The following is a 25,559-nucleotide window of genomic DNA, read 5'->3' as shown; positions in this document are numbered from 1 at the left end:
AACCTCCGCCTCCCGGGTTCAGACAATTCTGCCTCAGCCTCCTGAGTAGCTGGGATTACAGGCACGCACCACCACACCTGGCTAATTTTTGTATTTTTGGTAGAGACGGGGTTTCGCCATATTGGTCAGGCTGGTCTTGAACTCCTGACCTCGTGATCCACCCACCTTGGCCTCCCAAAGTGCTGGGATTACAGGCATGAGCCACCACACCCGGCAAAAGAATGATTTTTAAAAATAACTACACAATCATTAATTCACCTATAATGTTAGGAATAGATTCTTAATATTATAAAATATTAAGTGTTTAAGTTACCCCAATTGTGTCTTTTTTTATATTTTACTGATTCAAATTAGGATATGAACAAAGTTCATACCTTGCATTTGGTTAATATGTACTGACGTCTCATATGGATGTCTCCCACATGTAATTTTTCATTTTATTTCCATTTATTTGTGTTTTGTTTTGTTTTGTTTTGAAATGGAGTCTTGCCCTATCACCCAGGCTGAAGTGCAATAGCGCAATCTCGGCTCACTGCAACCTCCGCCTCCCTGGTCAAGCGATTCCCCTACGCCAGCCTCCCAAGTAGCTGGGATTACAGGCGTGTGCCACAACACCCATCTAATTTTTTATATCTTTAATAGAGACAGGGTTTCACCATGTTGGCCAGGCTGGTCTCAAACTCGTGACCTTGTGATCCACCCGCCTCGGCCTTCCAAAGTGCTGGGATTACAGGCTTTGGCCACTGCGCCCAGCCTTGGGAGGCTGGGGCAGGAGAATCGCTTGACCAGGGAGGCAGAGGTTGCCGTGAGCCAAGATCGCACCTGGACTCCAGTCTGGGTGATAGGGCAAGACTCCATCTCAAAAGTATGAACTTTGTTCATATCCTAATTCAAATAAGTAAAATATAAAAAAGACACAATTGGGGTAATTTAAACACTGAATATGGATTCAGCCATATGTGGATTTTTAGCATATTGAATGTGTTTTAATTCATTTCAGTGAATAACTTAATTCTCCACTTGACCCAACCTTGGTCAAGAGGAGGTCCTTCGGGCTTGCTCCTATGTCCTTGTGACATGACCCCAGTACTCTTGGATAGCTTCTTTGCTTTCTGGTATGGGCGTTCTCCAAATGTCCTGCCCCAGCCCTGGAATCTGTTATTTCCCTGAGGAGCCTGGTTCTTTTAGTGGGAAATGTGTTTCAGAGACCACAATCTGTGCACTAGAACAACTCATTATTATTAGGGTAGCCATTATAGACTTCTTCAATGTAAAATTACTTTTTAAGAAAAAATATATTTTGGATTTATCCTGATATTTCTAATGAGATTTAGGATTATAGTGATTTAATTTTTTTTTCTTTTTTTTTTTGAGGTGGAGTTTCACTCTTGTTGCCCAGGCTGGAGTGCAATGGTGTAATCTCGGCTCACTACAACTTCTGCCTCCCGGGTTCAAGCGATTCCCCTGCCTCAGCCTCCCAAGTAACTAGGACTACAAGCCTGCGTCACCACACCCAACTAATTTTTTGTATTTTAGTAGAGTTGGAGTTTCACGATGTTGGCCAGGATGGTCTCAATCTCCTGACCTCATGATCCACCTGCCTCGGCCTCCAAAAATGTCTGGATTACAGGTGTGAGCCCCTGCGCACGGCTGCAAACATACTTTAATATGGTGAAACAATCATATACATCATGCATTTTTCACTTTGTAGCATGTTTATGTCTTACAGAATCTGCCTAAAGAAACTACACACAAGGTCTCACGTGGAAAAATGTTTAATAAGAACTTTGATATTACATTTCTGTCTACTGTTTCCATGTCTGTATCAATAATGCAGTCGTCTGAGGAATAACTTTCTCCACATCAGTGTTTATATTATTCATTTTTAGGCTTAGTGCTTAAGCTTAGTGATTGCCTTTTGTAGGATTGTGTCATAAGAGCAAAGAATGACCATATATTGTTACATTAAAAATGTTACCTTTGGCCGGGCACGGTGGCTTATGCCTGTAATTCCAGCATTTTGGGAGGCTGAGGCAGGTGAATCACCTGAGGTCAGGAGTTCAAGACCAGCCTGGCCAACATGGCAAAACCCCGTCTCTACTAAAAATACAAAAACTAGCCGAGTGTGGTGGCGGGTACCTGTAATCCCAGCTACTCAGGAGGCTGAAACAGGAGAATGGCTTGAGCCTAGGAGATGGAGGTTGCAGTGAGCCGAGATGGTGCCACTGCACTCCTCCAGCCTGCCTCTGTCTCAAAAAAAAAAAAAAAAAAAAAGTCACTTTTACCTTGATGTCCAAATAAAGGGGAAGAAAATATTTTTAATGTTATGGCTGGGCACAATGCCTCACACCTGTAACCCCAGCACTTTGGGAGGCTGAGGTTAGAGAATCACTTGAGACCAAGAGGTTGAGGCTGCAGGGAATGATGATCCTGCCACTACACTCTAGTCTGGATGAGAGAGCGAAACCCTGTCTCAATTTAAAAAGTTCATTTGCTGGGCGCGGTCACTCACGCCTGTAATCCCAGCACTTTGGGAGGCCGAGGCAGGCGGATCACAAGGTCAGGAGATCGAAACCATCCTGGCTAACATGGTGAAACCCTGTCTGTACTAAAAATACAAAAAATTAACCGGACGTGGTGGCGGGCGCCTGTAGTGCCAGCTACTCGAGGGGCTGAGGGAGGAGAATGGTGTGAACCTGGGAGGCGGAGCTTGCAGTGAGCCGAGATCCTGCCACTGTACTCCAGCCTGGGCAACAGAGCAAGACTCCATCTCAAAAAGAAAAGAAAATAAAATAAATAAAAAGTTCATTAACAGTTTGATTCAAGAATGAGTTATCTGGTGCCTGACATGACTAGAATGCTGCCTGAAAGGTCTTTCTGTACTGATTATATGTATACACTTTCTATTATGAATTATCTGGTGTTCCATAAGGTCAGATAGTCTCCTGAAGGCTTTTTCACATTTAGACATTCATGTTGGTTTTTGCCCATATGAATTTTTTGATGCACACACAAGAAGGTAAGAATTCTGTCTGAAAGTTTTTCCACGTTGACTACATTTATAGGCTTCTCTCCAGAATGAGTTCTTTGCTGTTCAGTAAGGTGAGAATTCTTGCCGCAGGATTTTTCACACTGGTGACATTCATGAGGTTTCTCTCTAGTGTGAAATCTCTGATGCCAAATAAGTAATCAGCTACAGCTGATTTGTCACACTCAGGACACTCCCAGTTTCTCTGCGGTATGATTTATCTGATGAGCAACAAGTGAGAACTTTAATTGAGAACTGATTACAGTCATGAAGCTTCTCTCCAGTATGAGTTATTTTATGTGCAGCAAACCCAGAGCTGTATAGAAAGATTTCCTACCTTGACTACATTCATAAGGCTTCTCTCCATTATACTTTCCTTGATGCAAATTAAAATCAAGGATGTCACTGAAAGGTTTCTCACATTGATTCCAATGGAATTGTTTTTCTTCAGGGTGAGTTTTCTATTGCCCAATTAGATGAGATCTCCTGCTGAAAGCTCTCTGATGTTCCTGATGTTCCCAGAGTCTCCAGTATGAGTTATGCAATGTCTAACAAGGTGGGAGCACCAGGCTGAAAAACTTTCCACATTGATTACATTAATAAATTTTCTATCTGGTATAAGTTGTGATGTGCAAGTAGGTGAGAGTTCCATCAAAACGATTTACCATGTTGAATACATCCATGGGGTTTCTGTCCAGGAGGAGTCCTCCCCCTTTGAGAAAGACAAGAGCTGTAAAAGAAGTTTTTCTCACATTTATTATAATCATATGAATTATTTTATCTTTTTTTTTTTTTTTTGAGGCGGCGGAGTCCCGCTGTGTCGCCCAGTCTGCAGTGCAGTGGCACGATCACAGCTCACTGCAAGCTCTGCCTCCAGGGTTCATGCCATTCTCCCACTTCAGCCTCCGGAGTAGATGGGACAACAGGCGCCTGCCACCACGCCTGGCTAATTTTGTTTTTGTCTTTTTAGTAGAGACGGAGTTTCACCGTGTTAGCCAGGATAGTCTTAATCTCCTGACCTCGTGATCCGCCCACCTCGGCCTCCCAAAGTGCTGAGATTACAGGCGTGAGCCACTGCGCCCGGCCAAATTATTTTTTCTTTTAAGATTCTCTGGTATATAGTTAGGGATATACTGGGGGTTGTTTTTTGTTTTTTTTCCTTTTGGCCAGTAGATCTAGTGTTGTTAAAGTTGTCTATATTTACTATAGTTATAAAATTTTCCTCCTGCATGACTTTTCTTGTGAATATTAAAGGGTAAAACATGGCAGAAGTAAAGATTATTGTTGGCATGCTTGTACAGTTTATCTTTTGTTTGCTTTCTTTTTAGTTTATTAAGGTGAAACTCTGACAGAAAGTTGGTGCACACTCATTTTTGCACAATTTTTCACTTCCATAATTTTTTTTTTTTTTTGAGACGGAGTCTCGTTCTGTCACCTAGGCTGGAGTGCAGTGGCGTGATCTCAGCTCACTGCAACCGCTGCCTCCCAGGTTCAAGCGATTCTCATGCCACAGCCTCCTGAGTAGCTGGGATTACGGGCGTGTGCCACCACGCCCAGCTAATTTTTGTACTTTCAGTAGAGACGGGGGTTTCACTATGTTGATCAGGCTGGTCTTGAACCCCTGACCTCGTGATCCGCCCGCCTCAGCCTCCCAAAGTGCTGAGATTACAGGCATGAGTCACCGTGCCCAGCCATAATTTTTCTAATGATTATTGAAATAAACTTTTCTTTTTTTTTTTTTTTTTTGAGATGGAGTCTCGCTGGGTCGCCCAGGCTGGAGTGGGAGTGCAGTGGCCGGATCTCAGCTCACTACAAGCTCCACCTCCCGGGTTTACGCCATTCTCCAGCCTCAGCCTCACAAGTAGCTGGGACTACAGGCACCCGCCACCTCGCCCGTCTAGTTTTTTGTATTTTTTAGTAGAGACGGGGTTTCACCGTGTTAGCCAGGATGGTCTCGATCTCCTGACCTTGTGATCCACCCGTCTCGACCTCCCAAAGTGCTGGGATTACAGGCTTGAGTCACTGCGCCCGGCCTGAAATAAACTTTTCAAACTTTTATTCTGTGAGCCAGGTTTATGGAAATATTATAATATGAATTATCTGGAGTGGGAAAAAGTTGGAACTCAGGAAATAACAGAAAATTCAAATAGAAGATGACATAGACTCCCATCCTGAAATCAAATCTATGTTTTGATTTTTGGATGCCTCTATTTCATTTTTGCCCAAGTGCATGCTCACTTTTACATGTCTAGAAAAACTTCATACATTGTGGCTGAGCTCGGTGGCTCACGCACATAATCCCAGCACTTTGGGAGGCTGAAGTGGCCAGATCACAAAGTCAGTAGTCCAAGACCAGCCTGACCAACGTGGTGAAACCCTGTCTCTACTAAAAATACAAGAATAGCCAGGCATGGCAGTGGATGCCTGTAATCCCAGCTACTCAGGAGGCTGAGGCAGGAGAATTACTTGAATCCGGGAGGCAGAGGTTGCAGTGAGCCAAGATCGTGCCATTGCAATCCAGTCTGGGCGACAGGACAAGACTGTCTCAAAAAAAAAAAAGAAAGAAAAAAGAAAAACTTCCTACATTGAACCTTACATTCATATTTTCTCTTAACTAATTATAGCAGACATAGCTTTCAATTTGCTCCAGCCTACTTCTTCCCCCCTCATTTGCACCTCTTCCAGTGTAAAATCCTAGCATTCACCTCCCACACCCTTCTCTATCTCCAAACACACATAAACAATACTGTAGTAAACACTCCTGAACACCCAGAATTAGTGCCTTCATTTTGTCAGAGCCCCTCCAGTGGGACTGCACAAGTTGAAGGATAAGTGTGTTCTTAATTCTCTTAGGTATTGCCAAATTGCTTTCCAAAGTGCGAATAATGATCCCTATTCTTTCCAGCATTGGGTATTATCCTTTGTATTTTGCCAGTATTTTGGGTAAAAGTAACATTTCATTTCATTTGTATTCCCTAGCTACTTGTGCTTTCAGGATCTTTACATATTCTTACTGGTTATTTGGGTTTTGTTTTCTGTGTTTTGTCTAATTAATATATTTTTTCTTTTTTGGCGCTTTATAGGAGCTCGTGATAGTTTATAAATGTTAATCTCGTCTGTCATTTGTGTAACAAATATTTTTCTCAATACACAATTTATTTCCTTTTTAAAATCTGTGGTATCTATTTTAGCATACAAAAAATTCTTTTTAGGCCGGGCGCGGTGGCTCAAGCCTGTAATCCCAGCACTTTGGGAGGCCGAGACGGGCGGATCACGAGGTCAGGAGATCAAGACCATCCTGGCTAACACGGTGAAACCCCATCTCTACCAAAAATACAAAAACTAGCCGGGCGAGGTGGCGGGCGCCTGTAGTCCCAGCTACTCAGGAGGCTGAGGCAGGAGAATGTCATAAACCCAGGAGGCGGAGCTTGCAGTGAGCTGAGATCTGGCCACTGCACTCCAGTCCGGGCGACAGAGCGAGACTCTGCCTCAAAAAAAAAAAAAAAAAAAAAAAAAAAATTCTTTTTAGGCCAGATGCAGTGGCTCATGCTTGTAATCTCAGCACTTTGGGAAGCTGAGGCAAGAGAATCACTTGAGACCAGGAGTTCAAGACCAACCTGGCCAACACAGCAAAACCCGTCTCTACTAAAAATACAATAATCAGCCAGGCGTGGTGGTGCGTGCCTGCAATCCCAGCGACTCAGGAGGGTGAGGCACGAAAATCGCTTGAACTCAGGAGGCGGAGGTTGCAGTGAGTGGAGATTGCACCACTGGACTCCAGCCTGGGTGACAGAACAAGACTCTGTCTCGAAAAAAAAAAAAATTCTTTTTATGTAAATTATGTATGTCTACTTTTCCTTTATGAATAGATATGAGTTTTTTGTCTTGCTTAAAAAAGCATTGCAAGCCATAGATTTTATGTTTATGTAGTCTTCTAAATTTTCTTTTGCACTTTTTAAAACATGCAAATCTGGTCAGGTGCGGTGGCTCAAGCCTGTAATCCCAGCACTTTAGGAAGCCGAGGCAGGTGGATCACTTGAGGCCAGGAGTTTGAGAACAGCATGGCCAACATGGTGAGACCCCGTCTCTATTAAAAATACAAAAATTAGCTAGGGCATTATGGCACGTGCCTATAATCCCAGCTACTAGTGGGGCTGAGTGGGGAGAATGGCTTGAACCTGGGAAGCATAGGTTGCAGTGAGCCAAGATCGCGCCAGTGCATTCCAGCCTGGGTGACAAAGCAAGACTCCATCTCAAAATATAAAAAAAAATTTAAAAACACGCAAATCATTAGTCTATTAGGAATTACTTTTGTTTGAGATCTGATGGAGGCATCAGCTTACAAGGGAGAGCTAGAATTCTCCCAAAATCACTTTTCAAATAAGCTATCATTTTTCTTCTACACATCCATTTGTCAATTCTTACAATAACACCATTCTGTAGCAGAGCATGGTGGCAGACACCTGTAATCCGAACTACTCGGGACACTGAGGCAGGAGAATCACTTGAATCCGGGAGGTGGAGGTTCCGGTGAGCCGAGATCGCGCCATTGCACTCCAGCCTGGGCGACGGAGTGAGACTCCTTGTCAAAATAAATAAATAAATAAAATAATAATAATAATAATACCATTCTGTTGAGATTATAATGGCATTTTAATATCCAAGTAAGGCCAGTTCTTTGACTATTATTTTGATTATAATTTTCTTGACTGTCATAAGCGTTTATTTTTCCTTTTGATCTTTTAAATCATTTTCTTTTTTCTTTTTTGAGAGGGAGTCTCGCTATGTGGCCCAGGCTGGAGTGCAGTGGCGCCATCTGGGCTCACTGCAAGCTCCCGGGTTCACGCCATTCTCCTGCCTCAGCCTCCTGAGCTGCTGGGACTACATGCACCCACCACCGCGCCTGGCTAATTTTTTGTATTTTTAGTAGAGATGGAGTTTCACCGTGTTAGCTGGAATAGTCTCCATCTCCTGACCTCGTGACCCACCTGCCTCGGCCTCCCAAAGTGCTGGGATTACAGGCTTGAGCCACCGCGCCCAGCCTGAAGCATTCTTGCATTCCTGAAGCAAACTGAGTTTGAATATACTGTCATCCTTTTGAAAAATTGTTGAGTTTGATTTTTTTTTTTTTTTTGAGACAGAGTCTCACTCTTGTCGCCCAGGCTGGAGTGCAGTGGCTCCATCTCGGCTCACTGCAACCTCCACCTCCTGCCTCAGCTTCCTGAGTAGCTGGGATTACAGGCACCCACCACCACGCCTGGCTAATTTTTGTACTTTTAATAGAGATGGGGTTTCGCCATGTTGGCCAGGCTGGTCTCGAACTCTTCATCTCAGGTGATCCGTCTGCCTTGGCCTTCCAGAGTGCTGGGGTTACAGGCGTGAGCCACTGCGCCTGGCCCCCCCCCCCTTTTTTTTTTAGACAGAGTGTTGCTCCATCACCTAGGCTGGAGTGCAGTGGCTTGATCTTGGCTTACTGCAACCTGCAACCTGCAACCTCTGCCTCCCGGGTTCAAGCAATTCTCCTGTCTCAGCCCACTGAGTAGCTGTGATTACAGGCGCCTGCCACCACACCTGGTTAATCTTTGTATTTTTAGTAGAGATGGGGTTTCGCCATGTTGGCCAGGCTTATCTCCAACTCCTGACCTCAGGTGATCCACCCGCGCCTCGGCCTACAGGCATGAGCCACTGTGCGCGACCGTATGTTTGCTCTTTCATCCCTCCGAAATTGAACTTTCTGTGTGGTATTATGGAGGTCTGACTTAATTTTCTTCCCGACAACTATATACTCTCCCAGCACATTTTCTGAACATTCCCTCTTTTCTGGATAATTTGAAAATGGCTGCTTTATCATATGCCACAAATGCCATCTCTACATAGCTTTGTTGCATTGATCTGTCTCTGCTCCAGGGTCACAGTTTTAATTACTTCAGCTTAACAATACACACTTTCATTTTGGTAAGACACTCCCTACATTGTTCTTCCTGTTCAAATTGTCTTAACTTTTGCCATTTTCCCTTGTAGATGATGATGATGATGATGATGATTTTGAGTTGGAGTCTCACTCCTTGTCCAGCCTGGAGTGCCGTGGCATGATCTCAGATCAGTGCAACCTCTGCCTCCTGTGTTCAAGGGATTTTCCTGCCTCAGGATTCTGGGTAGCTGGGACTACAGGCGTGCCTGGCTAATGTTTGTATATTTGGTAGAGAATGGATTTCTCCAGGTTGCCCAGGTTGTTCTCGAACTCCTGACCTCAACGGATCCACCCACCTCCCATCTTGGATCACTGCAAGCTCTGCCTCCCGGGTTCAGGCCATTCTCCTGCCTCAGCCTCCCGAGTAGTTGGGACTACAGGCCCCCGCCACCACGCTGGGCTAATTTTTTGTATTTTTGGTAGAGGCGTGGTTTCACCGTGTTAGCTAGGATGTTCTCGATTTCCTGATCTCGTGATCCACCCACCTTGGCCTCCCAGAGTTTTAGGATTACAAGTGTGAGCCACTGCGCTGGGCCGTTAACCAACTGTATTTAACTCACGTTTATTTTGGCAAGTAAATAACCAAAAGGCCCCCACCCCCACCCCTCTTTTTTTGAGACAAGGTCTCCCTCTGCTGGTCAGGCTGGAGTGCAGAGGTGCAACCATAGCTTACCGCAGCATCCAACTCCTGGGTTCAAGCGATCCTCCCAAGTAGCTGGGACTACAGGTGTGTGCCACCATGCCCAGCTTTTTTTCTTTTTCTTTTTTTCCCAGATATGCGGTCTTGCTATGTTGCCCAGGCTGGTCTGGAACTCCTGGGCTCAAATGATTCACCCGTCTAGGCCTCCCAAAGTACTGTGATTCCAGGCCTGACCCATAGCACCCGACCCGAATGACCCCTTTTAAATCAGTTTATAAATTTTGAATTTTAATGCATGGATTTAAAAAAATTATTCAGCAGGCCGGGCGCGGTGGCTCACGCCTGTAATCCCAGCACTTTGGGAGGCCGAGACGGGCGGATCACGTGATCAGGAGATCAAGACCATCCCATCTAACACGGTGAAACCCCGTCTCTACTAAAAATACAAAAAATGGCCGGGCGCAGTGGCTCAAGCCTGTAATCCCAGCACTTTGGGAGGCCGAGACGGGCGGATCACGAGGTCAGGAGATCGAGACCATCCTGGCTAACCCGGTGAAATCCCCTCTCTACTAAAAAATACAAAAAACTAGCCGGGCGAGGTGGCGGGCGCCTGTAGTCCAGCTACACGGGAGGCTGAGGCAGGAGAATGGCGTAAACCTGGGAGGCAGAGCTTGCAGTGAGCCGAGATGGCGCCACTGCACTCCAGCCTCGGCAACAGAGCGAGACTCCTTCTCAAAAAATAATAAAAATTATTAGTCAGTAAATAAGACTGAGGGTCCTGGATATGGCAAAACACAAACTGGTGTGGTAAGCATCTGGATATTCCCCCTGCTGGGAGTGCCTGGAGATGCGTGGTCTCGGCAGAGCTACTCACATTTCTTTCAAGTTTCTGCTCAGGACACACAGCTCGAGTCCCCCGGCACCCCTGCCATCATCACCACTACCACAGCTGAGTGATGCGCCGCCCGACCCTTCACCAAGAGTCCGTGGCCAGGCCAGGCTGGGCATTTAGGATGGGAAGGTGCTGGGCAATTCCCAAGGCGGGAACGGGATGCTTCTCACCTGTGATTGACGGCCAGGCCAGCACAGCGCTTGTGCGCCTGAGCCTGATGAGGAGACCCTGGCCGGGCCTGGCGGTTGCACAGACCAACCTCCCTAGGGTCCCAAACCCCTGGGAGCCTGCGACCACCCGGCTCCAGTCTGGGCTCTCACTGTTACTGGAAAGAGAGTCCCGATCCAGACTTCAAGAGAGGGTTTGTGGATCTTATGCAAGAAAGAATTCAAGTCCAGTCCATGAAGTGAAAGCAAGTTTATTAGGAAAGTAAAGGAATAAAGAATGGCTACTCCATAGACAGAGCAGCCCTGAGAACTGCTGGTTGCCCATTTTTATGGCTATTTCTTGATTCTATGCTAAACAAGGGGTGGATTATTCACGCCTCCCCTTTTGAGATCATATAGGGTAACTTCCTGACGTTGCCATGGCATTTATAAACTGTCATGGCGCTGGTGGAAGTGTAGCAGCGAGGACGACCAGAGGTCACTCTCATCACTATATTGGTTTTGGTGGGTTTGGGGCGGCTTCTTTATTGCAAGCTGCTTTATCAGCAAGGTTTGTATGACCTGTATCTTGTACTGACCTCCTATCTCATCCTGGGACTAAGAATGCCTTAACTTACTGGGAATGTAGCCCAACCGGTCTTAGCCTTAGTTTACCAAGCCCCTATTCAAGATGGAATTGCTCTGGTTCAAACGCACCTGACACTACCCCCCAGGCGGAGGACGGGGTCCCCAGGGGGCAGGCGGGCCTCCACAGATCCGGGGCCATTCATCTTCGCAGGGCCGCAGCCAGCCGCGGGGCGCCCTGCTCCCAGGTGTAGCCAAAATGGCCCTGAATCTGTTTCCACCAGGCCGGGGCGGGGCGCGAAGAGGCGCAAGCCACTGATTGGGCCAGGCACAGGCACAGGCAAGAAGCGGTTTGGAGGAGGCAAGAATCTGGTTGGGCAAGACAAGGAACTAACCGGGCAGGCGAGACGCTGATTGGATGAGGCAGGTTGCTTATTTGGCAAAGCGTGACTCTTACTGGGCATCCTGTGTCGCCGCTTGGTCGGAGCGGTGCGGTGATTGGGTAGGTCAGTTCGGGCGGGCAGAGCGCGCGGGCTTTGGGGACTTGTCGTTTCCGGCCTCCAGCCTGAAGCGGTGCGGTGATTGGGTAGGTCAGTTCGGGCGGGCCGCGAGTGCAGGCTTTGGGGACTTGTCGTTTCCGGCCTCCAGCGTGACGCGGTGCGGTGATTGGGTAGGTCAGTTCGGGCGGGCACCCGGGCTTTGGGGACTTGGGGTTTCCGGCCTCCAGCGTGAAGCCGACTGTGGGCTTTGGAAAGTCGGCGGTTGTGTGTACCGGTGCTTTAAGCTTAGCGGGGCGACGCTTCGGAAGAGAGGCAGAACCAGCCTCCCAGAGCTGTGGGCTCGGCTGGGTCGCCACTCCGCCATTAACCGCCCCCCCTCCCCCCCGCCAACAACCCCTCCGCCAGCCGTCCCCCTCGCTTGTCAGCGTCCCCCGGGCCTACAGCCTTTGACGCACTTCGAGGTGGAGACCTGGCCTTGGAAAGCACCCGGGGAGCCACTCCGTAGCCTGTGCAACTAGGAGGGACCCTCCTCGCTCGGACCCATGCTGGCCATGCTGAATAACCCCGCAAATTCTCACAACAGTGACAGGGAATCGCGAGCTGTGAGGGAAAGGCAAAATCATTTTGCACAGCATCAAATACCACAACCCCGAGTGTGGTTTTACACCCTAAGAAAGAAAGATCACGTTATTGGAGGATAACTTTTGTGTGGTGCAAATGTCAGTGATTTTATGTTTTTGGATGCACTGTAGTCCACTGAGGCATTTTATTTGTAAGCATTACACCCCTAGAAAAAGAATCCCAGGATTTTCCCTCTTGTGTATTATTGTCTTGATGCTTCGTGGTCCATGGTGCCGGCTGAAGTCAGTACAATGAAACCAAATTGACGGGATGGAAGCAGATTATTCTGCCGTTTTTCTAGAACTTTGAGTACATCAAATCTGGGGCTGATCATTCCACACTTGTTTAACCTGCCTGTGAGGTTCACAACAATTTCCCCAGCTCTATGATCATCAGTGATGTCAAATTTACCAATGTAACCATGCTTCATCATCACAATTAGAAACCGGAGAATGTCTTTGGAGCACCGCCTAATAAGAATCTTTTTTTTTTTCCTGAGACGGAGTCTCGCTCTGTTGCCCAGGCTGGAGTGCAGTGGCGTGATCTCGGCTCACTGCAAGCCCTGCCTACCTGGTTCACGCCATTCTCCTGCCTCAGCCTCCCGAGTAGCTGGGACTACAGGCGTCCGCCACCACACCCGGCTAATTTTTGTATTTTTAGTAGAGACGGGGTTTCACCATGTTAGCCAGGATGGTCTCGATCTCCTGACCTTGTGATCTGTCCACCTTGGCCTCCCAAAGTGCAGGGATTACAGGCGTGAGCCACCGTGCCCAGCAAGAATCTGTCTTTTGCCTCTCTTCAGCATTGTTGATCCTCTTGAGAACATCAGCCAGGATATTCATCTGCACGTGAGGAGGGCACCAAAGGATGGTGGAAAGAGCGATTTTTAAAAAATCATATCTTCTGTTACTTTGTAGTCAGAAGAAAACTATGTAAAAATTAGAAACATAAAAGAATAGAAATGCAAGAGATTTTAGTAAAACCTATTAAAATTAATCAGAGTTTGCTCAACTGGCTGGATAATCTTCTTGGTAAATAATAAAGATACTCTTGTTGAACCAATAATGGATGTGCTGGAATTAATTGGTCCCACTCTTTGGTTCATTCTTAAGAGGTGATACTGTAGAGTTCTGAATGGCTGAGGAGACTGTTTTTACCAATTAACATCCCTGGGCAAGTTCTTCAACTGCATGTGTTCTCAAAGAAGCTAACATTTTTGTAACCTCTTTTTACAAATTTTAAATTGATTTTTGAGACAAAGTCTCTCTCTCACACTGGAGTGCAGAGGTGCAATCATAGCTCACTACAGCCTCAAACTCCTAGGCTGGAGCATTCCTCCTACCTCAGCTTCCTGAGTAGCTGGGACTACAGGTGCGCCGCCACACCTGGCTTTTTATTTATTTTATTTATTTATTTTTTTTGAGACAGGATCTCACCATGTTCCCCAGGCTGATCTCTAACTCCTGGCCTCAAATGATCCTCCCAGAGTTCTGGGATTACAGGTATGAGCCACTGTGCCCAGCCTCATGTATCTTCTTTTTTTTTTTTTTTTTTGAGACAGAGTCTGGCTCTGTTGCCCAGGCTGGAGTGCAGTGGCGCGATCTCGGCTCACTGCAACTTCCGCCTCCTGGGTTCATGCCATTCTCCTGCCTCAGCCTCCCAAGTAGCTGGGACTACAGGCGCCTGCCACCATGCCCGGCTAATTTTTTTTTATTTAGTAGAGACGGGGTTTCACTCTATTAGCCAGGATGGTCTTGATCACCTGACCTCATGATCCGCCCTCCTCGGCCTCCCAAGGTGCTGGGATTACAGGCTTGAGCCACCGTGCCTGGCCCCTCATGTACCTTTTCACTGGTGTACTGGATATATGGAACGTGGACCCTCTAGGCATTAATCCTCTTTCTGACAACCACAGACCCAGTGAGGAGCAGAGTCAGGATTTAAACCACATCTAATACTTGTGTCTAGTGTGTCAGCTCCCACACGTGCAGTCTCTCTCCCTGCCTTCCCCTTCCTGTCTTGCAAGTACAGGTGGGGATACACAGTATTTAAAGATAAATGCTGGCATATTTGTAGACCTTCTTATCCAGAGTTGGCCACTACACTCTCCTGCCTTTCCTAACTTTGCTACTCTCCCTTCAAGAGATGGAGTTTAACCCCCTTTCCACTTAATCTGGCTGGCCTTAGTGACTGGCTTGTAAAGGATAGACTGTCCTAGGGTGACACCATGTGACCTAGGCTGGGTCAGAAAAAGCCATGCTGTTTCTGCCTAATTCTGTTGGAACCCTGGCTCTTCAGATGAGAGAACCCAACACAACTGAACTCAGCCTTAGAGCCACCTCAAGCCCAGGTGCCAGCCATGAGATGAGCCATTCCATACCTTGGAATGGACCCACTGACCTTGTACCTTGTAGTCCGTTAGCTCTTCCATACCCTAGTATGTTCTCCCCCTCTTTCCTACTCCTGGGTCCCTTATTTTCCCAGACCCAGCTCAAACCATCACCTCAGTTCCTGAAGCCATCACTAAAGCTTTGGACTCATACCGTCTAGGATTTGGAATCTGGGAATTTTGAGTTTACCAGGTTCTAATCTCAAGCATCCTATTCTTTGGTTCATTCTTGAGAGGTGATATTGTAGAGTTCTGAACAGCTGAGGAAGCTGTTTTTACCAACTAACATCCCTGGGCAAGTTCTTCAACTGCATATGTTCTCAGAGAAGCAACATGTGCCGTATTAAAGTGCTGAAATGACTAGAAGCAACACAGCAGCCCAAGGCCCATGCCCAATGTGTGAATGGCAATAGGGTTGCTGGTGTACCACTGTCATTCTCCAGGCACATGGGCTCAAGGCATCTACTCTGGTCCTGTCTCCAAGGGTTTTTCATTTCTGCAGAGAAAGGAGGTACTCTCACCCTAGATGGCATGACTGCATCTCACCCTTGTGGGCAAGACCCGAGGGTTCTAAAGAAGCTATGCAAAGTAGCACTCAACCAGTGTCTTGAACCTAAGTATTTTTGGTCCAGAGTTTTATGTTTTAAATGTTACACAGAACTCAAGAGCAAAGGTGGAGCCTAGAACAAGGAATGGAGCGGGTCATATACTATGGGCTATGTGACCTGGAGAAAGAATGTGAACTGTGGGCAAATACATGCTCTAGTACTGCCAGTGTCTTTTTGCTTAAGTGATGGGCTCCTGGGCAGAGCAGTTGCCTTCCTTGTGATAGTCTCTCAGGAAAAATGGAAACACAAACCAAATGAAGCTAGGCATGGTGGCGCATGCCTGTAGTCCCAGCTGCTTGAAAGGCTGAGCCAGGAGGATCCTTTGAGCCCAGGTGTTTGAGGCTACAGTAAGCTATGATTCTACCTCTGCACTCTAGCTTGGGTGACAGAGTGAGATTCTGTGTCAAAAAAACAAAAGAAACATGAATATTCCCAGGAAGCCCCACACTTGCCTGGGGTTTCCAGCCCTTTGGGTTTAAGTTTTCCTTACCTCCACCTAACCATGTCATGACAACCCCCTAAGGAATAGAAAGATCTAGTCATCCCAACTCACATAGTATCTTGTGCCCAAGGTGCTGCAGCTTTGCACAGAATCTTCTAGAACTATCTGATAATCTCCCTCCTTGTTTTAATGTTCTTTAAATATTAATCATTACTATAGAGATATTTAAGTAGGCAGGAAATACACAGGTTCTACACAGAAATAGATCAATAGTTTATTTATCCACACTTTTAATCCTTAATTCATATACATAAATACTGTGGTACTGTGGATATAATATCAGTGCAGATTGTTAATTACCTGGCTTTTTAAAAGTTATTATATAACATTTCAGATTTTATTAATCTCACTTTTTTTTTTTTTTTTGAGACGGAGTCTCGCTCTGCCGCCCAGGCTGGAGTGCAGTGGCCGGATCTCAGCTCACTGCAAGCTCCGCCTCCTGGGTTCATGCCATTCTCCTGCCTCAGCCTCCCGAGTAGCTGGGACTACAGGCACCCGCCAGGTCGCCCGGCTAGTTTTTTGTATTTTTTAGTAGAGACGGGGTTTCACCGTGTTAGCCAGGAGGGTCTCGACCTCCTGACCTCGTGATCCGCCCGTCTCGGCCTCCCTAAGTGCTGGGATTACAGGCTTGAGCCACCGCGCCCGGCCAAATCTCACTTTTAATGACTAAATGAGTGCACAAACAATATCAAGTGAATGGGAAATCTTTTTTCCAACTAATGTTAATAACTCTTCACTCATTTTATTTATTCATTATGTGCTGGGTAGTCTCCTCAGTTGTCCTTTGGTTTTGGGAATGTCCTCACTCAATGCTTCCCTTTCACATTCAGTTCTGATTCACAAGCAGGCCTGTGCACACTATATTGTAGGGTCAAGCTGAAAAGACAAGGTTTCTTCAACTGGCTTGAGAGCTATGAGGTAGGCTGTTTCTTCTTTCGCTTTGTCCTGTTGTGGGTTCTCTGGTGCCCGATAAGGTGTGAGCTCTGGGTGAAGGCCTTTCCACATTTGTTGCATGCATATGGGCGCTCCCCGGTGTGAGTCCTCTGATGTCTGATGAGGTGGGAGCTCTGGCGGAAGGCTTTTCCACAGTCCTGACACTTGTAGGGCTTAGCTCCAGTGTGAGTCCTCAGGTGCTGGGAGATGGCTGAGCGATCATTGAAGGTCCTCCCACACTCCTGACATTCAAATGGTCTCTCTCCAGAATGAACCCTCTGATGCTGTGTGAGGGAAGAGCTCTGAACAAATCCTTTCCCACAGGCTTGGCACACATAGGGCCTCTCTCCTGTATGAATTTTCTTATGCACAGAAAAGTATCTTGGGTTCCGGAATATTTTACCACATTCACTGCATCGGCAAACTTGGCTCCCCTTGTGAATTCTTATAAACGTAATCTGTTTAGCACTCCGACTGAAGGTTTTCCTGCAACCATTGCCTTCCTTGGCCTTTTGCCTTTCATAGCTCTTCTGATGAATTTTTACACGTGAACTATGTTTCATGCTTTTAGCTTGTGAGTCACATTTGCGCAATTGTTTTCTAGGAGGAATTTTCTGGAGCAAAACTTGGTTTGTGTTAAGAGCACCATTGTTTGCCTGGGACTCAACGCTGTCAATTTTCTGGAGCGAAACTTGGTTTGTGTCAAGAGTACCACTGTTTGCCTGGGACTCATGGTTGTCAAAGTGCTTCTTCTGAGGAAGGTCTTTTTCCCGAGTAGACTCCACCTGCTTCAACACTGTTTCTTGGACTTCCTGGACTCCACCCTGCAAGGTATCTTCTAATGTAGAGGACAAGGCACAATCCCTTGAGGATTCTTGCACTTTCAGGCTGGGGGCTGGTTCTTCCTCAGGAATGTCAGAATTTGGAGCTAACTCTTTATTTTCCAATGTAGTCTCCCACCCTGAAAAAAATAAGCAAAAGATGTGGATACAATAGAGAGATGTGCTAGGACAGGTCTGAGAGCATGAAATGCATAACTAAGTTCAAAAGTCAGGATTTTTTTTTTTCCAAGTAGAGTCATGCAACCTGGAGAGAGACTGAAAAGCAATGAAGCAGCAGGGAGGGGAGCACTGACCTTGGTGAACAAGGGACAGAAAGGGCAGGGAGTATTCTCTGAGCTCTTCGAGTTCCTGTTCTCTCATACTCCCTCAGGAGATAGATAGCAAATCACTCCTTCACTGGACCTAAGGCTGCTTCTGGCCAACCAATGCCCCCACCCCTGTAAGTCTACAGTTCCACTTAACAGGCCCTGGACGGAGCAAGGGCCCCTTGAGGGAATGCCCAGTGTGGAGTCCAGAGAAGGTAAACACCCCTGACTTGGGGCTCCTGTGACCTACCAGCCCTGAGGTGGGTGAAGAGGGGGCATGGCCTTACCCACAGAGACCAGGTGCCCAAAGGTCTCCAGCATCACATCGCGGTACTCGGTCCTCTGTGTCGGGCCCAGCAGCCCCCACTCTTCCCGGCTGAAGTCCACAGCCACATCCTGGAAGGTAACTGGCTCCTGTAACATCACACGTGTGTCTATGCTCAGCAAGAGTGTCAGAGGGTTGTCAATGAGGGCAGAAGAAAGGCCAGCTGGGAGGTTCTGACAGAGCTCACTGTGCTAGGGACTCTCCTGCTTTGGGGATTTGCTCAGAGACACCAACCCAGGGCCCACAAGAGTTCTACTGGGTCCAAACCAGGGTCTGGGTCTCAGGCTGGGAGGCAGAGCCCTTGCTTCATAAAGAGCTCCAAGTGCAACAAGCAAACAACTCCATCCTAACGGCTCTATCCAGCTTGCCCAGTGCTGAAATCTTCCCACTGCAGAAGGTTCTCCATCTATTAATACTGTCTTCCCACCTGGTGGAAATGACAACCAAGCCCCTGCCTTTGTCGACAGGACTGACCTGGGGGAGGGCAGTCACCCTGGCACATCCATGACTGGTCCTTTCTGGGGAACTGACCAGGACTTTGGGAAGAAGAGGTTCCCCCAACCCTGCTTTACCAGGATCTGAGGCATTTTGCTTACATGGGGCAGAATCTGCCTAAGAAGAAAAGGGAGTGGCCAGGCGCGGTGGCTGACACCTGTAATCCCAGCACTTTGGGAGGCCGAGGCGGGTGAATCACCTGAGGTCAGGAGTTCGAGACCAGCCTGGCCAACATGATGAAACCCCATCTCTATTAAAAACACCAAAAATTAGCCAGGTGTAGTGGTGGCTGCCTGTAATCCCAGCTACTCAGGAGGTTGAGACAGCAGAATCACTTGAACCTGGGAGGCAGAGGTTGCAGTGAGCTGAGATCGTGCCATTGCACTCCAGCCTGGGCAACAAGAGCGAAACTCCATCTCAAAAAAAAAAAAAAAAAAAAAAAGAAGGAGGAGGAAGAAAAAGGAAGAAGAAGAAAGGGGAGAAAGCAGAGCCATGAAACAGGTTGGCCAGAGATTCTTCCCATCACCTGGGAGCACCTGGATGCAGCCTTGCCTGAAGCCTACTAGAGAAAACATGAGAGCCAATAAATTTACTTCTATGCTTGAGCCAGTATGAGCCACTTGCAGTGCAAATAGCTCTGACCAATGACACATACATACCACTACCCTAGTGGTCAGCACATCAGAACCAATCTTTTTCACCCACACCCCAGCTCTGGGTTATTCTGAAGCAAACCCCTAGATACCAAAGATAAATACCTAAGTATGCATTTCTGAATGAGGGCTCTCTTGTGACCCGGATACGGATGTGCCTGCCTGTGGTAGTTCCACCTTTCAAGTCTCTGTAAACACTTAGTTCCTTCCCTTTTGCCTCCTGCTTTGTCAACTCCTGAGTCACCGTGCCTTGTCCCCAATGACGCCATGGTGGCTGGAGGGCAGGGCTGCTCTTCATACTCAGATTGCTTCAGCACAGACCTAAGAGCTCAGAATCTCAGAATGCCCCAGCCTGTGGGAGGTCTTAGGAAAGCCCAGGGCAGAGTGGATGCCTCAGGGGTGGGCCTGCCTCACAGGAGATGCTGTGGCCAAAAAAGGGCGACACTCCCCGCTTACCTCAGGGAGCACTGTCACTGGGCAGATGGCTGCATCCTCCTTCTGCTTCTCCTCCTGCTGGGCAGTGACCTCAAGGCAGCAGGTGGTGCCCTCGGCAGGTTGTCCTGCAGGAAGTACTGGGAGGAGACACCAACCAGACGAGGTCAGCAGGTGTGGGGACCCTTGGGCAGGGCAAGGGTGGCCTCTTTGCAACCCATGGGGCCACCACACACCTGCATCATACTGTGGCTCCATGACAGCCTCTGTTCCTATCCTCCCTTCTCACCAGCTCAGCTCCCCTCACAGCATGTGCCCGAGTGCCCGCACGTGGATGGGCCCAGGATGGCTCACCCTCCAATGGTCACAGGGCACCAGTGTCCTCACTGCTGAGACCACTCCTTCCGTTTCCGAGGGCGGCTGAGGGCCCCAGCCCCTCCTGTGAGGCAGCTGACTGACACCTCCTCCTTAGAGTCAAAGCCCCTGTTTCCAGCCTCCAAGCCCTCCACCCTGCCTATTCAGGCACCTCATCCTTCCTCCCTCTCCCTCCCACCTCGTGGAAGGTGAGACTGTCCCCGGACCCACAACATGCAGCCATCTTGAACTGAACGTCACCAAGCCTCCTCCACCTAAGGAAACAACAGCTCCACCCAGCCCGAGGGTGCCTCTAACCACGGCTCCTTCATTCTAACTTTTCTCACATGACCCCACATGGTCCACAGGCTTCCACAATGCTAATCCACCCCCAACATCAAGGTGAGCAACAAGATGACTTAGGCTGGCCCACTGGGCCATCCCTTTCTCTTGGCCACAGTGATTAGATCTGGGATGAACACAGCCTATAGCCAGATGATTGGAGCCAACAAGGCTTTAGCTGGAACATTTGGGAAAGAGAAATCCCATGCAGGCAGACAGCCTGCCCATGAGTGAAGCCAGTGGAGAGCAGAAGAGGTAAGAATGAGAGACAGAACAAGTCTGGAGGACACTACTGGAGCTCCTGGGTCCAGCCCTGCCTGATGCTCGAGCACCATGGAACTTTTTCAATAAATTCTTCTCCCGTGAGCCATTCTGTGCAAGGCTTTGCAGCAGTCACATCCAAGAGTCCCAGCTAACACACTGACCACATAATGTGAGATTCTCAGGGTTCTCTGGAAAGCCTCTTCCCATTGTCTTCTGTGGCACTGATTTATTTCATTCACCCCTGAGGTTAAACACAGGGTGAATTCACTGACTTTCACCTCATTAACCCCACAACTGTCTCCTTGGCACCTAACGAACTAGTTTCCTATTGCTGCTATAGTGAATTGTCACAATGCCAGCGGCTCAGATTAATGCAAATGTATTACCTTATGGTTCTGGAGATAAGAAGTCTGGTTTGTGCCTCACTGGGCTAAAATGAAGGTGTCAGCATGGCTGTGTTCCTTTTGGAGGCTCCAAGGAAGAATCCATTCCTTGCCTTTTCCAGCTTCTAGAGGCCGCCCCAAATACTTGGCTTATGGCTTCTTCCTCTATCAGCTGCTTCTATCATTACATCTCCTCTGACCCTCCAGCCTCCCTCTCCTAAGGGCCCCTGTGGTTATGTTAGATCCACTCAAATAATCCAGTGCATCTCTTCCTCTCAAGATCCTTAAGTTACTTGTTTCTGCAAAGTTCCCTTTGTCATGTGAGGCAACTTATTCACAGAGTCCAGGAGGCAGGACATGGACACCTTTGGGGCAATTATTCTGCCAAGTACAGCACCCCAGACTTGGTGCATCTGACACAACTCATGCAAGTGCCTGCTCTGCTGCTTCGGATACCCGCATCTCCAGGATGCCCTGGCCTCTTAGAATCCCACCATCCCCCTGCAGGATACCTTACCCTTCCCCACAATCACAGACATCAACCAGTCAATCATTCGCTCACATCAGAAACCTCTTCTGGGCACCTGTGAGTGTGGAAAATGGAGGTGAGCAATGCAGAAGCACACACACTGTGCAACTCAGCCTGATGAAGAAACCGAGTCTTGGAGTCTTACTTCCAAATACACACTCCACACGTGTACTCTCTCCCCAGTCGGCCATCACCATCCTTCCTATCCAAGACACCACCCATCAAAGGGCATGGCAATAGCTGCGGGTAGCCTGTGTGTCCAGCCTCACCCCCATCCTCTGTCCACCATCCACCACACATGCAGCCTGGTGGATCTCTAAAGGTCAAATCCAGTGGTGCCACCAGTTTCTGGAACGCAGGGATCGAACCCTACTGTTTTAGAAGAACATTTTGCTTTGCTTTAGAACTAAAGTCCCCACTGGCTGTGCCAGCTCCACCTTCTGCTCCCTTCCATCACAGACATACCCGATTTTTCTGAGTTTTGCATTTACTGTGATCCCTTCCATCTTGGCCCTTACAGGCAGTGCTTCCCTCTGCATGGCACATCTTTCCTGCCCCCTTTCTTTACCCTGGCTTTCCACTCCACACCAGGTGTCAGTTGCAGACCTTCATGAACCTCACCATCACCTCTAGCTCCTCACAGCCCCAGCATTTTTCTATGCATTCTCATTTGTCAAATCCCTGTCTCTCCTGCTACTGCAGGCTCCGTGAGCTCAGTAGTCCTGTCTATCTTATCAAGTGCTACAGGGTTTATGGTGCAGCAGGGATGCCAGAGGGATGTAAATGAAGCACTTCATCTGTGTGCATCCATCAGAAGCCCACGAAGGGCTAAAGAATGCAGGGGTTTCAGTGGCTCTGACTCAGGAACATGTGGGGAACGTGGATGTCCTCAGTCTGTATGGAGTGGGCAAAATCATTCCCACGACCTTCCCAGGAAGCCTGGAGTTCTTATCTCCCCCACAGGGTCCTCCAAGACACCCTCATTAAGCTGTCCCTCTACCTACCCTTCCACTTACCTTCCTCCTCAGATATCCAGGTCACACCCTCTACCAGGGCCACCACCTCTTGGCAGTTCTCTGGGTGCTGCGATTCCACCCATGTCCGGAGCTTCACAGGCAGTGCACCTAGGAACTGCTCCAGCACCAGCAGCTCCAGGATCTGCTCCTTGGAGCGTGCCTCAGGCTGTAGCCACTGGTGACACAGCTCTCGGAGCTGGTCCAGGGCCTCCCGGGGACCTGTCATGTCCTTGTAACGGAACTTCCGGAACCTCTGGCGAGCGGCCTCAGGGTCACCTGGATGCTTGCCCTGCTGTTGGACCTGCTCACTGGGGGCATCTGGGCTCAGGCTTCCATCTTCAGCATATAGGGCCTGGATCTGGGCATTCCGGGGACCAGCCACCTCCTGGTTCAGTGTGAGGACCTCAACAACCTCAATGTTCATCAGGGGACTCTCAGCAGGAAGAGGATCCAATTTAGGGTCCAGCTGGAGCTCAGGATACTCTGTAAGTCAAAAGCAGAGCAAGAAATGAGAACAAGCACATGAAAAGATGCTCAACATCATTATTCACTAGGGAAATGCAAGTCAAAACCACAGTGGAATATACTTCACACCCACGGGGATGACTGTTGCCAAAGACGATGGTAACAGGAGAGGATGTGGAAAGACTGGATTGCTCATACACTGCTGGTGGGAATATAAAATGCTGTACCACTCTGCAAAACAGGTTGGCAAACCCTCAGAAGTTAAACACATAGTTATCCATGACCCAGAAATTCCCCCCAAGTATATATAGCTAAGAAAACTGAAAGCATATGCCCCCAAAAACTTCTATAAGAATGTTCACCGAAGTGTTATCTATAATAGCCAAAAAGTACAAATAATCCATTGTCTATCAACTGAGGAATGTATAAGCAAATTGTGATCTATTCATACAATGAAATATTGGCAATCAAAAGGAATGAAGTACTAATATATGCTACAACACAGGTGAACCTTGAAAACATCATGCTAAGTAAAATAAGCCAGACACAAAAGGCCGCATATAATATGAAATGTCCAGAATGTAAAAATCCAAAGACAGACAAGTAGATTAGTAATTGTTAAGAAATGGAGAAATTGAGAGGATTGGTGGGAGACTGCTAATGGGTATGGGGTTTCTTTCTTGGGTGAAGAAAATGTTCTGGAATTAGATAGTAGTGAAAGCTGTACAACCTTGTGAATATATTTAAAAACACTGAACTATTTACAGGAATGAACTTTACAATGTGTAAATTATATCTCCGTATAGCTGTTATAGGGAAAAGAACAAAAGGGAATGAGGGTTGAGAAGGGATCTGTGACACTGTACATGTAAGCACAGTCACAGCAAAAATAACCTTCTCCAACCTCCACTGGGGACAAGAACGAGGATATCTGGGAATGGCAGGGGCTCTGGGTCCTGGCACAGAGTCCACAAGAGCACACTGCTAAACTGAACTCCAGGACTGTCCTGAAATGCTGAGGAGGCGCACAAAACAAGAGGAAACAAGAAAGTCCTCTAAAACTCCCCTCCAAAATGCTAATTCTAAATAATCTGGCCAGTGGGGTGGCTCACACCTGTGATCCCTGCACTTTGGAAGGCCGAGGCAGGAGATTCGCTTCACGCCAGGAGCTTGAGACCAGCCTGGGCAACATAGTAAGACCCTGTCTCTAAAAAAGTTTAAATTAGTCGGGTGTGATGGCATACACCTGTGGTCCTAGCTACTTAGGAGCCGGAGGCAGGAGGGCTGCTTGGGCCCAAGAATTTGATTTTACAGTTATCTATGATTGCACCACTGCACTCCAGCCTTGACTACCAAGCCTGACATTGTCCCTAACAAATAAGGCCTTAAAAACAAATATAAAAGCATAAATAACTACAGATTATTACTTCCTTCTGATATTTGTAATGTTTAGTGGCAACGACAAGAGCAAACCTGCAATTTCACCCTTGCTGTGTGAGTATAAATGGTTAGTACAATTCTACCAGGAAGTAGCTCAGCATGAACCAGCAAAGCCACAGCAAGGAACCACAGATACTTTCACTGGATGAATCTACTGGAGCTATTCGGAGATGAAGATAGGTATAGAGGCACCAAGGGAATGAAGAAAAACACCACAGCCAAACCAAATATAGCTAACACAGCACTGACCCACAGCCTCTGGAAACAAGCACAGGTCAGGACTTAGATGACTGCCAGTATACCCTTTTATTGCTCCCCGCCAAGCCAATAGGGTTCTCCACTCAGAACCCTCCCTTATGAATGCACGTCTTCTCACTCCCTACCTGCCTTTGACTCTCTACAGAACACAAGGGACCGTGGCTGGCTCCCTACTATACCCGGCTCTGAGTCAACCTCTGCGTGTGCTCATCTGGACGGCCTAGGTCTTTATTTCCACAACATACAATTCCTGCCCCGCGCGGTGTGTATTAGGACAAAACTGGAAGAACAGGTAGTGTTGTAACACGGTTTAAGAAAATTGTTAAAAACTCCCTTGTAAGCAGTAAAACCTGCACTAGTTTTAGCGTGATTATTACAACGCAGAAAAGCGGTCGCAGGGCAGAAAATTACTAGTGTGCAACAGCTGCAGCCACGTTAAAAATAAAAAAGCTCCAGCGGAAGCATCTTTCAGAGCCCAGCGGCCGCCTGCACAAGACCCTCCTCGGCCCTGGTCTCCGTCGTCGCGCACTCAGGAATTCGAGGCCACAACCATAAACCGACCCTTTCGCGCAGATCACCGTCCACACAAGACCCGCTCTCTCTGCCAACGAAATGGGTCGACGCCTCCAGGCCACGCCTCT

At 47.7% G+C, this 25,559-nt stretch overlaps 2 protein-coding genes across 6 annotated transcripts in view; both read right to left on the bottom strand.

Annotated features, from left to right (window-relative positions):
- Positions 1-12,569: 12,569 nt before the first annotated feature.
- On the bottom strand, positions 12,570-13,225 carry LOC115892271 (40S ribosomal protein S15a-like). Its single transcript, XM_030913189.1, has 2 exons — positions 13,176-13,225; positions 12,570-12,877 (listed from the first exon to the last, which is right to left on the bottom strand). Exons 1-2 carry the CDS (start codon positions 13,223-13,225, stop codon positions 12,586-12,588), a joined length of 342 nt encoding a protein of 113 aa, XP_030769049.1. The 3' UTR covers positions 12,570-12,585.
- A 3,188-nt stretch (positions 13,226-16,413) lies between these two features.
- Positions 16,414-25,559, bottom strand: part of ZNF274 (zinc finger protein 274) — a 32,717-nt gene continuing 23,571 nt past the window's right edge. For all 5 annotated transcript variants that reach the window (XM_010386964.2, XM_030912918.1, XM_030912917.1 and 2 more), the window contains 4 exons: positions 22,756-23,238; positions 19,892-20,007; positions 18,250-18,376; positions 16,414-17,776 (listed from right to left, as the gene is read on the bottom strand). In XM_010386964.2, coding sequence (XP_010385266.1) covers positions 16,794-17,776; positions 18,250-18,376; positions 19,892-20,007; positions 22,756-23,238 — 1,709 coding nt within the window. In that variant the 3' untranslated portion in view covers positions 16,414-16,793. The remainder of the gene's footprint in view (positions 17,777-18,249; positions 18,377-19,891; positions 20,008-22,755; positions 23,239-25,559) is intronic.

This window comes from Rhinopithecus roxellana, chromosome 12, assembly GCF_007565055.1.
Source record: "Rhinopithecus roxellana isolate Shanxi Qingling chromosome 12, ASM756505v1, whole genome shotgun sequence".
NCBI classification, from domain to species: Eukaryota; Metazoa; Chordata; class Mammalia; order Primates; family Cercopithecidae; genus Rhinopithecus; species Rhinopithecus roxellana.
The sequence above is the reverse complement of the archived record's forward strand: the minus strand, read 5'-3'. Positions and strand labels throughout refer to the sequence as shown.